General features: G+C 42.6%; 1 protein-coding gene across 1 annotated transcript in view; it reads left to right on the top strand.

Annotated features, from left to right (window-relative positions):
- The first annotated feature begins 5773 nt into the window (after positions 1–5773).
- Il18r1 (interleukin 18 receptor 1) overlaps positions 5774–14647 on the top strand; it is a 28375-nt gene continuing 19501 nt past the window's right edge. Inside the window, exons 1-2 of the mRNA XM_051152732.1 lie at positions 5774–5831; positions 8435–8681. Coding sequence (XP_051008689.1) covers positions 5774–5831; positions 8435–8681 — 305 coding nt within the window. The remainder of the gene's footprint in view (positions 5832–8434; positions 8682–14647) is intronic.

Genomic DNA, 14647 nt, shown 5'->3' with positions numbered 1-14647 from the left:
CAGCATCATCAGGCTTAATAATTGGGGGGCTGGGAGTAAGAAAAATTCGGGGATTTATCTAAGAGCATTCATCTAGCTATAGATTGGAGATTCACATTTGATTTTCCTGATTCCAAAAATTCAGTGGTGGCTTCCAGAAGTGAGAAACCCTGGCAGGATTCATCATTCACACACACACACGCACACAAGCATGCACAGGCGGGCGTGCATGAACTTAAAAACATCTGCTTTAGGCACACATTATGGAAAGGCTGGGAGCCTTCTCCCAGGGACCTCAGCAAGAAGTAGAGGCTGGTTCAGGAGGCAGGTGAGGTGGGATGGGCTTGGACTGGCAAGCTTCCTAGGGAAGTCAAACACTGAGTCACATTGCAAGGACTATAGAGTCCTGGAGGAGAGGAGGGGGGAAAATGGCCTGTGTGTCTGGATTCCCACTTCTGCAGGCATGCCTGGGAAAAGTGTGGAGAAAATAACAGCAGGCATTTTTATGACCAGCATTGTGAGGGGGTAGTGCCTTTCCTGGCCTTGCAGACTGAAAGTAGAATCTCCACAGCCTTTGTCTTACAGCAGAAGAACATGGGTGTGTTCAAGGTCAGTTTGGCTGCTTTACCTCTTTGCAGATGAAATAAAATACGTACTCATTAGAGACTATGGAGAAAAGATTGTGTGTTTTGAAAAACAAACAAACAAACAAAACCACGGACAGCCCAGCTCAGCATTGGAGAACTTGCTGAGCCTGTCCTCAGTTCTCAGCGTGGGGAGAAAACTGTCATGGGTGTTACAACTTTCATTAAGGTAGTTTGGGCAGGGCACACCCAGGGCCGCACTTTGCTAGAGATGGCTAACACTAAAGGCGATACGTTTACCTGGAAGTCAATGAACTCACTGTTATGGCTGTCTCTTCTAGTCTCAGGTTCGTCGCTGCAAAGCGTTGAAGGGGTGTAATATCTGTGTGCTTGGATGAACTGTTTTTGCTAGAACATGGTGTGTTTCCTCATGGTGAGGACAGATAAGGGCATGGGACATCAACACATTGACATCACCAACAGGGCATCACCACATTGACTCCCTGAAAGGATGCTATGGAGATGCACCCTTGTCTTGCGGGACAAGACACTGGTTACCTTGCATCTGGTCTTCATCCTATGCCACTAGGTCACGGAGCCTGGAGGAGAACTTTAATAATCTAGAGAGAATTCTGTATCATTGGGTAATTAAGTTTGTAACTATTCCTTGTTTGTATACACACATACATGTTTAAGCATGTATTAATTTTATATTTATTACATTAACTTTGAAGTGAATATATCTGAAAGGAAATGTCCTTTTCTGAGTGCACATGCAAGTGATATAGATTGCTGCCTTTCCATCTGTTTGCACCCCTGAATCAGTGGAGAGTATGGGAGAGTCCAGGGCTCGGGCTGTCTCCTGACAGCTGTGTGGAGCCTGGGCTTATGTATCTTCTTTAAAACTGTATGTTGGTTTACTGGGCAGGCATCATCTTTGTCAAAACAAACTTTTGCAGCTGTCATGCTTTAAAAAGTAGGAGATGGCTTAGGTGTGGAATGAGTTGAAGGATCACACAGGACCACCAGCTGCATATAGTTTGTGGATTTGGGTTATTCACCCATTCAGAAATTAACACCCAAACACACATAAAGTGACACCCGCCAGTTTGTAGCAGCTGCTATGGATATATTAGCAAAGTGAGAACACAGAGAGAGTGGGTGTGTTTGTGTCAAACACATGTGCCCCTGGTCAAATGCCCTGTGCCAGATTTTACACAGATGCTCCAGGAGAGCCTGTATATCACAAGTGGATATCAACAAACTTCAAAGAAATGTGGGACTATTTGATTACACCAAGAAATAATTCATAGCTCTTTTGAAAGTGGAAATTTAATTTTCAAGGCAAACAAGAAAATTAAGTGTTTGTAAAATTTAAAACAAGCCAAATACAAAATAAAAAATGAAGATATAAAAATGAGGAAAATATAGCTAAGCATCTGTATTACCTTTTGGGGAAAAAAAGAATGATTTACATTGAAAAATAGTGGGCCAGTTGTGGTGGTGCACAGTTGTAATCCCAGCACTTGGGGAGTACGGTGAATTGAAGGTCAGCCTGGTCTACAAAGTGAGTCCAGGACAGTCAAGGCTGTTTTGGAAAAAAAAATGGAAACACATACAAAATAGTATTGGCTTGAGTGAACCTTCAGAAAAAAAAATTCTATATGTTAATACTTCAGAGGTAAAATTAATAGTAAACTAAACAAAATGGATGAAATTCTGGACGTTGTAGAACTGGGACAAAATCACTTTCTATCAAAAGGATAATAATCATGAAATAAAAGAGCTAGTATTGTGTGATGATTTGCCTCATAATATAACAAAACAAAAATTCTGATTCAAATAAGCAAGAGGCCTTGTTTTGCTTAGATGGCATAGTTAGATTTGAAAAACAAGATGGGGCATGCTGTCTTGGGTGAGGTAGAAAGCATCTTGCACTCTCAAGAAGCTGCTAAGATGTTTCTGGAATGTGGTTGGGCAGCATGTGTTCATTACGCCTTTGGCTCCTTCACTGTCCCACCATATCACAACCCTGACAAATGATAAGAAACAAAGGCAATGTAACAGCTGACACTTAGATGACACTTATTAGTCTCTAGACATTTTGGACAGGAACACTTTTAGCCACTCTATCAGCTCAGGGAGGTGGCACTGCCACTCCCTCTCATGTCTAAGGGGATACAAGCACAGCTAGCCAAGGTGACTGGCCATGGCTAGTTAAAAGAAAGGATGAATATTCAGATACAGACAGCCTGGTGCCAGTGGTTGTGCACATAAAACTGAGATATACGACCTCCTGAATGAAGTCAATCGTGTGTGATTGTACTATCTAGCTTGTTTTGTCAGATAGTACATGCATATGAAGGAACCTGAGGCATCACTTAAAACAGCAAGACAAAAAAAAGTATAGGCAGGAAACCTTCAGTGAAGGCTTCTTCAAGAAGAACTACAAGATAGGAAACTAGACATCATTTCATTACTGAACATGTATCCATGAAGTATGAGAAGACGCTGCACACATTGACAATATGGTTTTTGCTTGATAAATATTCTACATTGGGCTGACATTACTTTAAATTTAGAACAAAGAAAAGAATGAAAGAAAGGCACTTCAGGATTACAGATAAGCAAAGCAAGACAAAATAAAACAAAAGCCCAGCAACAGCAAAGCAGTAATAATTCTTAAAACCCCTACATGAGAGATGTGTAATGGCATTGCTGTCCTTCCTCTGCTTCCTCATTGCTCTCTGGCTGGCCCTGATGGGTCATGGTGCACTTCTCAGAACAGCTCTTAACTGCAAGTGCATTTGATACTTAATAAAACCCAGATTTCTTAAATTCTCATACAATTTAAGAGCACAACAGAGCATTAAAGTACTATACACACCTCTGCTCCCACAATGGTGTGGGTAGCATGTATTGGTTTATATACTCAGATCTTAGCATGTCTCATGTTAGAGCTTGCATCTCATCAGAATGCTGAATAATTGTATAATTTTATTGCTTGTTAGAACTTAAAATGAGAAGGAAGAAAGAAAGAAGAAAGGAAGGAAGGAAAAAATACAGCCTCTAGCAAGCCTGTGACAGCATTAACTGGCGAGTGCCATAGAGCAAATCACACTTTTCCTTCTACCCAAGACAGAAAGATTAGACAGCAGTAAAAGGTGTGAGAGTGAGTTACTGGAGGTTTCAAGTTGTATGTTGTTCAAATTTGACTGTGAACTTTCCTAGAACAAATATCTTTTCTGTTCTTAGACTATTCAGTATCATCTTTTGACAACTGCTGGGTGGTTTGGGTAGCTTTATTATTAGAACCCTCTGTTGTGGTTGAGGAGTTGGATGGGAGATGAGCGGCAGTTGAATATTGTTCTAGGTGACAAGGCTTCTACGCACCCAGAAGTCTTCATTTATTAACGTTAGACACTGTGGTCCCTCCTCTATTCTGGAGGAAGCCGCCTCACCACCTGTGTTTTGGCAGTGTACTAACAGTTCTTGAGATAATTTATTTGTCCAAAGTCCTCAATTCCCTGAGCTTTATCAAACTGAGATTCTAGTCAGCTTTATGTACTTCTGAAAGAAACCAGCCTCTCATGTCCTGTGTTCTGCGGGACAGTGTTCTTTTGAGGCCATTGCGTGGAAGCAGTAGGCTTGTCAGGAAACAGAAGATGTAGGATCATTTGTTAAATATGTAGGCTTAAAGCATGACTCTACCAGGGAAGAGCCTTCCTCCATTCTGCTCTTGCTGCTGATAAATAGAAAAGTAAACGGTGGGCTGTTCTAAAAGCCAAGTTGAGTGTATAAAGATTAATGACCTGGGTCACAGTCAGTGTAAGGATGACTGTAACTACAGGGACCTGCTACTTACTTTCTCCATTTACATAATGTGAGTGCTCTGCAGCAGCCAGTGCTGACTCACTGCCCAGGCGTACACATGTTCCAGGTGCACACTTCTCCCAGGTGTCCACATCATCTCCCCGGTGCACACATCTCCCAGGTGCACATATCTCACTTTAGTAGCAGTGGCTGCTGTGCTCCGGGCACTTTGAAAGCTCTGCAGATGAGCAGGACAATATAATTCTTAGAATTTTTAACTATCCTGAAATATCTGAAACTGTGAAATTGTGAGTCAAGTAAGCTTTTTCCCCCTCAATCCCCACTCTCTAACACACACACTTCCATATGTGAGTGAATGCACACACTCACTTCTGTGCACACACCACACCTCTACATGCACACACACCTCCACCTGCACACACACCTCTACCTGCACACACACCTCTACCTGCACACACACAGGCACTTCTATGTATACACACACTTACACGCACACATAGTTCTGCATGAACATACACTTTTGAGCACACATACACTTCTACAAGTATACAAACTTCTGGGCACACACACATTTGTGCCTGCACACACACACACACACACACACACACATACACACAGACTTCTGCACAGGTGCGACTATTGTTTATACCTCAATATGACATTATTATTTAACCTGTAAAATCATAGATTTTTATATTTGACCCTGCAGGCAAGATTTAGTACAGAAGGATGAAAGACATCGGGCCCTATTGTATTAAAAACTGTTAAGTAATTAATGTTTTGTGGGAGCTAAAACTCTTTGCCTTGAGATTTCTTTTTTTTTTTTTAATTTTTTATTAATTTATTCTTGTTATATCTCAATGGTTATCCCATCCCTTGTATCCTCCCATTCTTCCCTCCCTCCCATTTTCCCCTTATTCCCCTCCCCTATGACTGTTCCTGAAGGGGATTTCAAACTAAGGCACCAGCCAAGGACAATACAGGAGGTAAACTTTAAACCCTACCCTGATCTAGCCAATGGTCAGAACATTATCCACAGTTGAGTGGAGAGTGGAGTATGACTTTCACACGTACTCTGGTCCCTCATATTTGACCATATCCCGTGGAGGGGGAGACCTGGTGGCACTCAGAGGAAAGATAGCAGGTTACCAAGAAGAGACTTGATAGCCTTGAGATTTCTTAATTCTATGTAGCTAATAGTTTGGTGAATTAGTAACTATTTTAAGAGATAGGAACTATTGCTGGACTGCTTTGGTCTATGTGCCAGGAGTATTTTAAAATTTCCTTTGTAAGGTGGAATTGGTTTGTTTGAGGGTGTAAGCTTAACCTGATATTATTCTTTGCCTAGAGAGACCATTTGAAGCAGAAGACAAAACATGCATCGTGAGGAATTATTCTTGATACTCTGGATTCTTATTGTTAAAGGTGCCTCAAGTAAGTGTCTCATGAACATACACAGACTTTATTTTAGAAAGTAAGAGGGAAATTATGGAGTTCTTTCTCTTTATAGCTGATGATGTCTAATCTATTTAACATTTAGTGACTTCAAAGTTTCTGTTAGAAGGTTGAGAAACATTTGCTGTTCCCAGGGTAGAGAATGGAAACGTGGCAGGAATGTTCCAGACAAGCATGTATGGAGCACTGCATGGAGGGGTGGGGCCTATACATTACACTTTTTATACTGGTTTTAGACAATTATACAGCTTCTCTTTCCTGAGAGGAGAGCAAGAATGCATCCATTTAAAAATGGATATTCAAAGAGGATAAACAGAAAGCCTTTTCCAAATCTTACAAATTACCAAGTGCTAGCAAATATAAGGAAGGGAAAGGCTGGACTAGACCTAAGGCAAGTGTGAGAGCAGGTCAGGTGTCAGCTCTAGTCCGTTTGTTGTGGTAGTTTGGTGGCCTCCTGCCCAGGGAGAAGGATCTGAAATCCCTATCCTTTGGAGATAAGGTCCGTTTGCGCAGCACAGGGAGGAGAAGGGGAGCGAGCCACATAACTTATGTCAGAATTCACACCCAAAAGAGAGCACTTGGGCCCAAGTGCTTTACTTTGAGAATTGCTGTGAAAGGAGAGCAGAGATCCGCTGTTACTGCTTTCATAGCACACACATCCAGCCAGGAGCTGTGACTGTGAGCGGGCCATGCTTTGCTGGGATGCTACCCACCATACAGTGCAGTGACCCCTGAATCCTGAGGACCAACTTTCCTTCTTGGTATGAGATGATTTGTCAGGAAGTGCTGAGCAAAACAGCAAAGTAAAAGAAGATGTGTGCCATGTGTCCCATGCTCCATAGACAAACGTCAACCACCTGTTCCGGATTGCTAAGGAACACAGTCTTGGATCAAAAGCAGCTCTACAGCTGTTGGGTCTGGCACTGAGATTCTAGCTCCCTGTCCCTGTAGGGGCTGAGAGAATGCCTTTCATGAGCAGGAATTGTAGCCACATGTAGCAATATACTCTATGCGGACTCGATGTAACTTGGTACTGGCCTCTCACAGTTGTCTGCTTAGAACAATTGAAACCACTGGCTTTATCCATGGAAGCCCTGGACTGACGGCTCACACACTCTGGGCACCTTGACTTCTGTGCATTTATATAACCAAGAGCATCATATTAATCAACAAATAAAAGTGTAAAGTAAATATAAGAAAATGTATCTTAAAATATGAGGCTCCTCAAAATTATGCATTTCCAGCTCCCTATTGCACGTTATTTTGTTTCAAATCGAGGGCATCTCCAAAAAGGAATTGATGCATCTATCAATCAAAGCACAAGTACTTAACTCAAAAGCAGGTTTGTTTCACAAATGAACCAACACTTGGGAATCTAGAATAACTTCAAATTTTCAGTAGATTCTTTTACAATAATCCAAGTGCCCAGCACATATATAATGAATTCTCTGACCACAGCACAGCTGAACACGACACAATAGTGAGGAAAGAGTACACTGAGTCTGCATGTAGGAAAATGAACAGCCATCATAAACTTGATGCACAGAGGGACCGAGACACAGCAGCACACACATAGTGTGTGAGCTGCAGCCCTGACTCTCTCAGGCCAGGAGAGTTATTGACGGGCTAAGCCTCCTGTCTTCCCTGTCAAGGAACAAGTGTGTTGGCTGCTAAAATGTAAAGTAGAGATTACGTTGCAACCACCAGCGAGAAGCTGATGCTCAGTGTCGTTCTTGCACTTTGAAGTAGATTTGACATGTGAGCCACTTCCTCCTTCTGCTGTGGTTAGCGTTGAGTTAAAGCCAGAACGTTGCTCTGAGAAAAGGACCCTAACAACAGACACAACATGTTGTATATAGTCTTAAGGAAATATTGCATTTACTTAGGAGATTATAATCTTCTCAATGAGGACTAAGGACGTTCTAGATCCAGAGGGTATGAGGTTGAGAACTGTTCAACAATTCCAATTTAGTCCACTCTTTGTACATAAAACAAGACAAAACACAAAAAAATTAATTCCCAAAGCCAAAGAGTCTGGGCTGAGGTATGTGGAGACAAAAGGAGAAACAGAGCCTGTTCGGAGTGGTCTGCGTTAGTTACACGGGAGCAAGCCACAGGGACTTAGCTACCCAGGAAGTCTGTTGTCTCTTCCAAGCCTTTCCAGAGCTCAGTAGACAGACTGGTTGGGCACTAGGGACATGAGACTTGACATGATATAGGTGAAGAATGCACACACAGGTTTCCTTTCGTTCCCAGGGAGAGTCCATGGTGGTGACATTTTGAGGCAACATGGTGACACTGTGACTTCTGTGTCTTTCCTTAACAATAAATTGTATAGCATCCAAGGCCACGATGCCTTTGAGTGAGGGCTGGTTAAGTTCTTCAAGTTTCTTTCTAGGGAAGATTTTATTTCCATCTTTTTTCATCTTCGGTATGTCTTCTCTTCAGACAAAAGCCAGCACAGGAATGCAATGATGCGATTTCTTGTAGCGTTCTCACTGACGTTACTTTTTAAACAGGAGGGATGAAAAAAATCACCTTTGCCCTGTTGTGTCTCCCTTTTCTTTATTAATCTGCTGTAGAAGATTGCACTAACCGCCCGCAAATTTATGTGGTAGCGGGGGAGCCTTTTTATCTGAAGCACTGTGACATGTCCGCATCCGTGCACAAGAATGAGACAGCTGCCATCAGATGGTTCAAAGGCCACGGCTCCCATGAAGATGTGGAGCTGAACACTGCAAGTTCGCCAAGAATTACTCTTCATAGTAACGTTTTGGAATTCTGGCCAGTTGAGCTGGAGGATGAGGGAACTTATTTTTCCCAAGTTGGGTGAGTAAAACATTTTGCTTTAAACATATTTCCTAGGACTCTTGGCCTTGGCTTAGCAACTCAAATATACATTAGTACACTCAGATAATCCATGCATCAGCCCATCTCTCCGTCATGAAAAAAGCATGTAGAGAAATTAAGCCAATCACATTCTGTATTTCTTCTTCTTCTTCTTCTTCTTCTTCTTCTTCTTCTTCTTCTTCTTCTTCTTCTTCTTCTTCTTCTTCTTCTTTGTGATTTTAAGGAATGACTAATGAGATTTACTTTTAGGGTTCCCTTGTTAATGATAAGTGGAGATGAGGTTTAGGTGAGTTTTAAAGTTTTAAAGCTTAGTAGTGAGGATTTCAGAATGATCTGGCAGTGGAGAAAAGAGCATCAGGGGCAGCCGCCCTCATGGCCGGTTCAGGCTTCAGAGAAAGGGGAGGACGGATGGGAAAACGTCACAGTCTAGTTTTCAGAGGTTCCTGAAGCAAGAGGCAGGGTTATACGGGAAAAGGCATAGTTGCTACCCAGCCCACACACAAATAGCCAATGTCCATGAGAGAAGGGGGCATGCACATGTTTATGCACACACAGGCACCCGCACACAGGCATAGGTAAGCAGTCTTTATAAAGATAGGACATTGACCTGTAGACAGTCTCTCAGGGCTAGCTGGCTGGTGTCACTGTGCTGGGAGATGTAGCAGGTTTCTTTTAGAAGTCTCTCTTTATTCAAGAGTGAGTCCTGATCATTATCAGTGAGCCTTAGAGAGAGAAGTAAGATTTCACAAAGCCGTTTATGTTTTGTTTTGGTTTGGTTTGGTCTTTCGCTCCTGTGGTTTTTCACAAAATGAGGCCATAGTTGTTTATTAGACACAGAAACTTCTGAGCATCAGAAATCAGCTGTAGAACTGTTTTTTAAACCATGCAGTGTATGTGACATTTTAAGAGAGACAATTATAATAAATAGGATGAAACTGGATCTTTCTAGAACAAGTTAAAGATGAATAGAGAACAGAAGCAACCCGAGTCCCCACTGTCCTAATCGCATAGACATGACATAAAGACCTGGGTATTGTGGCCAAGGTGGGAAGAGGCCTCTTTGGTCACCTTGGGGGAGAAGATGGAGACAGAAGGGTTTGCTGTCTATTTTTCTGATGTGGATGGCAGATACCACAGCTGCATTAGGGAGCAAGAGGATGGCCATCAGCATGAGGGAGGCTGAGAGAACATGGACACATAGGGAGGCAGGAACATAACAGGCCTTAAGAGAGCTCAGAGACAACCCCGATGTATGTGGGAAGGTTGTGGGTCATATGAGCCTGGCCTGAGGATAAGGAAGACACTTTGACAATGGCTTTGAGTGGAAGTGAGCTTCCACATGGAAGCAGGTGTTTTGAACATCTTCAGAAAGAATTCAGATAGAAGAACCCCATGTCTACATCTTATATTTATACATTTATTTGTTTCTTCATTTTACATCCTGCTTGTAGCCCCTTTCATCCTCTCTTCTCAGTCTCACCCTGCCTCCTCTTTTCTCCTTCTCCCATTTCTCAGAGGAAGGGATGCTCCCCTCTCCTATCCACACCAGCTCATCATGTTGCATCAGGACCGAACATGTCCCCTTCCCTTGCGGTCTGGCAAGGCAGTCCCACCAGAGGGAAGTAATAAAAAAACTGACAAGAGAGCCCATGTCCAAGACAGCCCTCACTTCACTTCCTAGAGGACCCACAAGAATCCTGAACTGCCCATGGGCTACAGCTTTCTAGGGGACCTAGGTCCTCTCTGTGCATGGTCTCTTACTGGGGCCTCAGTCTCAGCAGGCCCCTCTGGACCATGGTTAGTTGGCTCTGTTGGTCTTCTTGTGGAGATCCTATCACCTCCAGGTCCCTTTCTCCTTCCTATACTTTTCCACACGATTCTTTACCTATCACCCAATGCAATGTTTACTATGAGTCTCAGCATTTGTTTGGGAGCACTGTTGGGTGCAGCCTCTCAGGACAACTCTGTTAGGCTCTTGTCTCCAAAAATAGCAGAGTATCATTAATAGTGTCCAAGGTTGGTGTAGGCTTTGATTTTTCCAAAATCTACTGTATATAGGGCTCTTAAACACTTCAACCTTATTTCTAACACACTGACCAGAGGAAGAGGAGAAAGAATATTAATAGGAAAAAGGGTTTGGGGACCTCTTTAGTATAGTTCCTTGGGCCAGTTCTACTCTGCATTCTCAGGATACCTTCAGTCCAGTACAATAACCAACACCAAACAGCAACAGGAATCCATAGCAGTGGCATGCTCCAGCAGAAACAGCAAGGCTATGCCAAATTGGCACGAGTTAATGGAAGTGACCAGAATCAGCTGGAGTATCAGAAGTTCTCTGGAATGTTTCTCTTTGCCAAGCAAAGACCAGCAAAGACCAAAGAAGAGCAGCAAAGAGTTGCATGGCTATCAGTGTACAATGAACTTGTGTCTATAGTATTCTGTTCATACCTTCCAAATGTCACACGCCTTCTCATGTGTCTGCTCCCAGCAAAACAACATCATATGACACAACTGAGTCTTCAAAGAAAACTGAAACTTCCGCTTTATGGGGTGGGTCTCATGTTGGACCACATACTGGTTGGACATTCCCTCGATCTCTGCTCTGTCTGCTCTATCTTTATCCCTGCATATCTTATAAGCAAGGTGAATTTTGGCTGGGAATTTTTGTGGTTGAGTTGTTGTTCCTTTCCCTCTATTAGGAGACTTGTCTACTTCCAGGGTGTAGGAATCTCTGCTAGAGTCCCTCTCATATCCTCCTGGGAGCCTTTGTTGACTTAAGTCTCCAGTTTGTCACAGAGATGCCCCACCCAAAATTTCTCTTTATAGGCCTTCTTTCCTCCCACCCCTGCTGTCTCCACCATCATATCTCTCTGTGCTGCCTCTCTTATCCTATGCTTTCTCCTCACCACTGCCTCTGTCTATTCTATTTCCCCATTCTGAGTGAGATTTAAGCATCCTCCCTTGGATCTTCTTTGTTACTTATCTTCTTTGAGTCTGTGAACTGTAGTATGTTTATCCTGTGCTATATGACTAAATTCCATTTACAAGTGAGTACATATCATGTGTTTCTTTTGTGTCTTGGTCACCTTATCGGGATGATCTTTTCTAGGTCCATCCATTTGCCTGAAAATTTCATGATTTCTTTGTTTTTAATAGCTGAGTAGTATTCCATAGTGTAAATGCACCACAGTTTCTTCATCCATTTTTCAGTTGAGGGACATCTATGTTGTTTTCAGATTTGGCCTATTATGAATAAAGCTGCTATGAACATAATTGAGCAAGTATCCTTGTTGTATGGTGGAGCATCTTCCAGGTATATGTCCAGTAGTGGTATAGCTGAGGTAGAGCTATTCTCTGCAGCTCTCACAGACCATCTCTGGAAAGAGGGAAGAGGAGAGAAGAGAGGTGGATTTGTGATAGGGAGAACTGAGCAGGCAATGAACAGCTGGTTAAGGGAAACCAATCATTGGTTGAACAACTAGCTAGAGGAACTAGTTGTTGAGGAGAAGTTGAGTAACGGAGAGAAAAGAAATACTTAGAGACTCAGGCATATGTGGTAGAAGCTGAAGTTCTTAAAGCCCAGAAGAACTTTATTTTCTGGCTCTCTATCTGTCACTGTCTCTGTCTTGCTTGCTGTCTGTCTGACTCCTTCCTGTTCTCATTGGGAAAATCCCAGTATTTTATTAAAAAGAAGTTCAATTTTTTCATTACAGATTAAATCATGATTTTTGTTCATCTCTTACAATCAAATGGGGCGTTCAAAAATCAACAAAGTAAGAGACCAGGTTAACAAGGAAATACAAAAAGTTATGTATAACCTACAATGAAGCATACAGCAAAAATCAATCAATTACCAAGCAGTGGTCAGCATAATTTGATTATTATTTCTTAAACAGTACTCAGGAAAGTTTAATCATAAATTTCCCGGGCCGAAAGCCATTGCATTTATAAGGTTGTCATAGCAACATAGCTTGAGCTAAATGTTCTCTAATAAAGAAAAAAATGTGACTGACTCCCAGTCCCAAACCAACAGATGTGCTAAGCTAAATATCAAGGGCTCCTTTATTTTAAAGTGTCCCTAAAGCATGATGTTCCAAGCCACCTTCTGTTTTTCTCAAAGCAGATTCTATAGAAACTTTTCTCCACCTAACTGTATCTAGCCAGGTACTTTTATGTTAAGGTTAATTTTCTTTCATGCAGTTTCTGTTGGGTGTTCACAGTCAGAGGGAAGAACTCTATCATCGTTCCAAGCCTTAGGCTAGATGACCTCTTTCAGCATTCTCTGTGGGAAAAAGTTTTCCTGTATGAATTTCCTTAGGGCTGAGAAATAAAGAGAAAAAGACAGTTTTAGGAGAAAAAGCAGGTTTCTAGACAAAATGACACCTGGACCATACATAATATTTAAGGGCAGAGTCGATCAGCTGGAGATCTTTGGAACTTTGTCAAGCAAAGCCTCAATAGATGTTCTGGATGTCTGGAGATCATGCTGGACAGTCAGAGGTCTCTGGAACTTATCCTCATGTCTGTGACAATTCTCAATTTTGTCTGCATCATATTTAAAGAAGAAAATAAGTGCTGAAGAAATGGCCCACAGTTTTTGAGGGCATTGGAGGCAGAGGAGAGTTTAGTGGTAAGAAAATGCCCTGCTCTTTCAGAAGCCATGAGTTCAGCCCAGCACTTAAAACCACCTGTAGCTCCAGCTTTAGGCACCAGTGTCCTCTTCTGGGCTGTGCAGGCACCTGTACTTGCATTCATACTCACACATGCTTGCATACACACAGAACTTTAAAAATTAAAATCTTTTAAAAACTGAAGAAAACCAGCTAAGAAGGAAAGGCATAGAGAAGAGAGACTTTTCTGTGGTAGAGGTAGAGGGCTGAGGACAGGAGCCTGAGACTGGTGGACAGAAAGCTCAGTTAGCAGCCAGGGAGAAGAAACCAGCAGTCTCCACATCTTCACTTTCTCCCTCCTCCTCTCCCTCCATTCCTCCATTCTTCCTTTCTATTTCCTTCCTTAGTAATTTCTCATTCTTTCTCCTTCCTTTTCTTTTCTTCTTTCATCTTGTTTTATGTTGCTGCTGGTGGAACCCAAGATTATGTTCACACTAGGCAAGTGCTCTACAACTGAGCAATCAGCTTTTAATCTGGGTTTTAAAAACAGCAGTGTTTTAGGAAGTAAAAACACATTTTCAATTGTATGTTTACTTACAACCTGCATGTGACAGCAAGTGCTCAGTGTTGCTTGGCTCGGCGTTCCTAAGGGATTCCCACACATGGCAGGCACTCTGTCAAGATTGGCTGACTGTGAGGAACTGAGAACTGCAGAGGTAGGAAATAATGTGATCTGAGAAGAGGAATCCTAAGAAGGAGGTGCTGCCAATGGGAATCTGAGGCTTTTTCTAGGCCAAGTAGCTCTGCTCTGCTCCATGGCCACTTACTCGCTGCTGTTTAGCATGTGACAGTCGGTTACGCTCTCCATTCCCAGCTGCTTTTCTCCACGTTGAACTGCAAGATAAAGAACTTGGCTTCGTGGAGTGTGAAAATGTAGTATATACCAGCCACTCCTGCCCCTTAGGTCAAACCAATGTGCATTTACATCCTGGTCCCATCCATTACACACACGCGCGCGCACACACACACACACACAAACACACACACACACGCACGCACGCACGCACACACGCACGCATGCACGCACGCACGCATGTGGCCATGGCAGGTTGTTTAGTTACTCTAAGGCTTGGGTTTTTCACCTGAGCATGAGGGAAGTGGTCAAGCTCCCTTGCGTACACACATTGGGAAATACCTGAGAGTCGGTGAGCAATAGAGCACTTCACTCTTCTGTCCATCTCATTGTACATGTAGAAAGGACCTGGGAAAACCCAGCTATACACACATTTTTCTTGGTCACAGGACAATTTAACAATATGTTTCCTACCTTTAGGA

The sequence above is a fragment of the Acomys russatus genome, chromosome 11, assembly GCF_903995435.1.
Source record: "Acomys russatus chromosome 11, mAcoRus1.1, whole genome shotgun sequence".
NCBI classification, from domain to species: Eukaryota; Metazoa; Chordata; class Mammalia; order Rodentia; family Muridae; genus Acomys; species Acomys russatus.
Note: the sequence above shows the minus strand (reverse complement) of the source record. Positions and strands in the feature narration are given on the sequence as shown.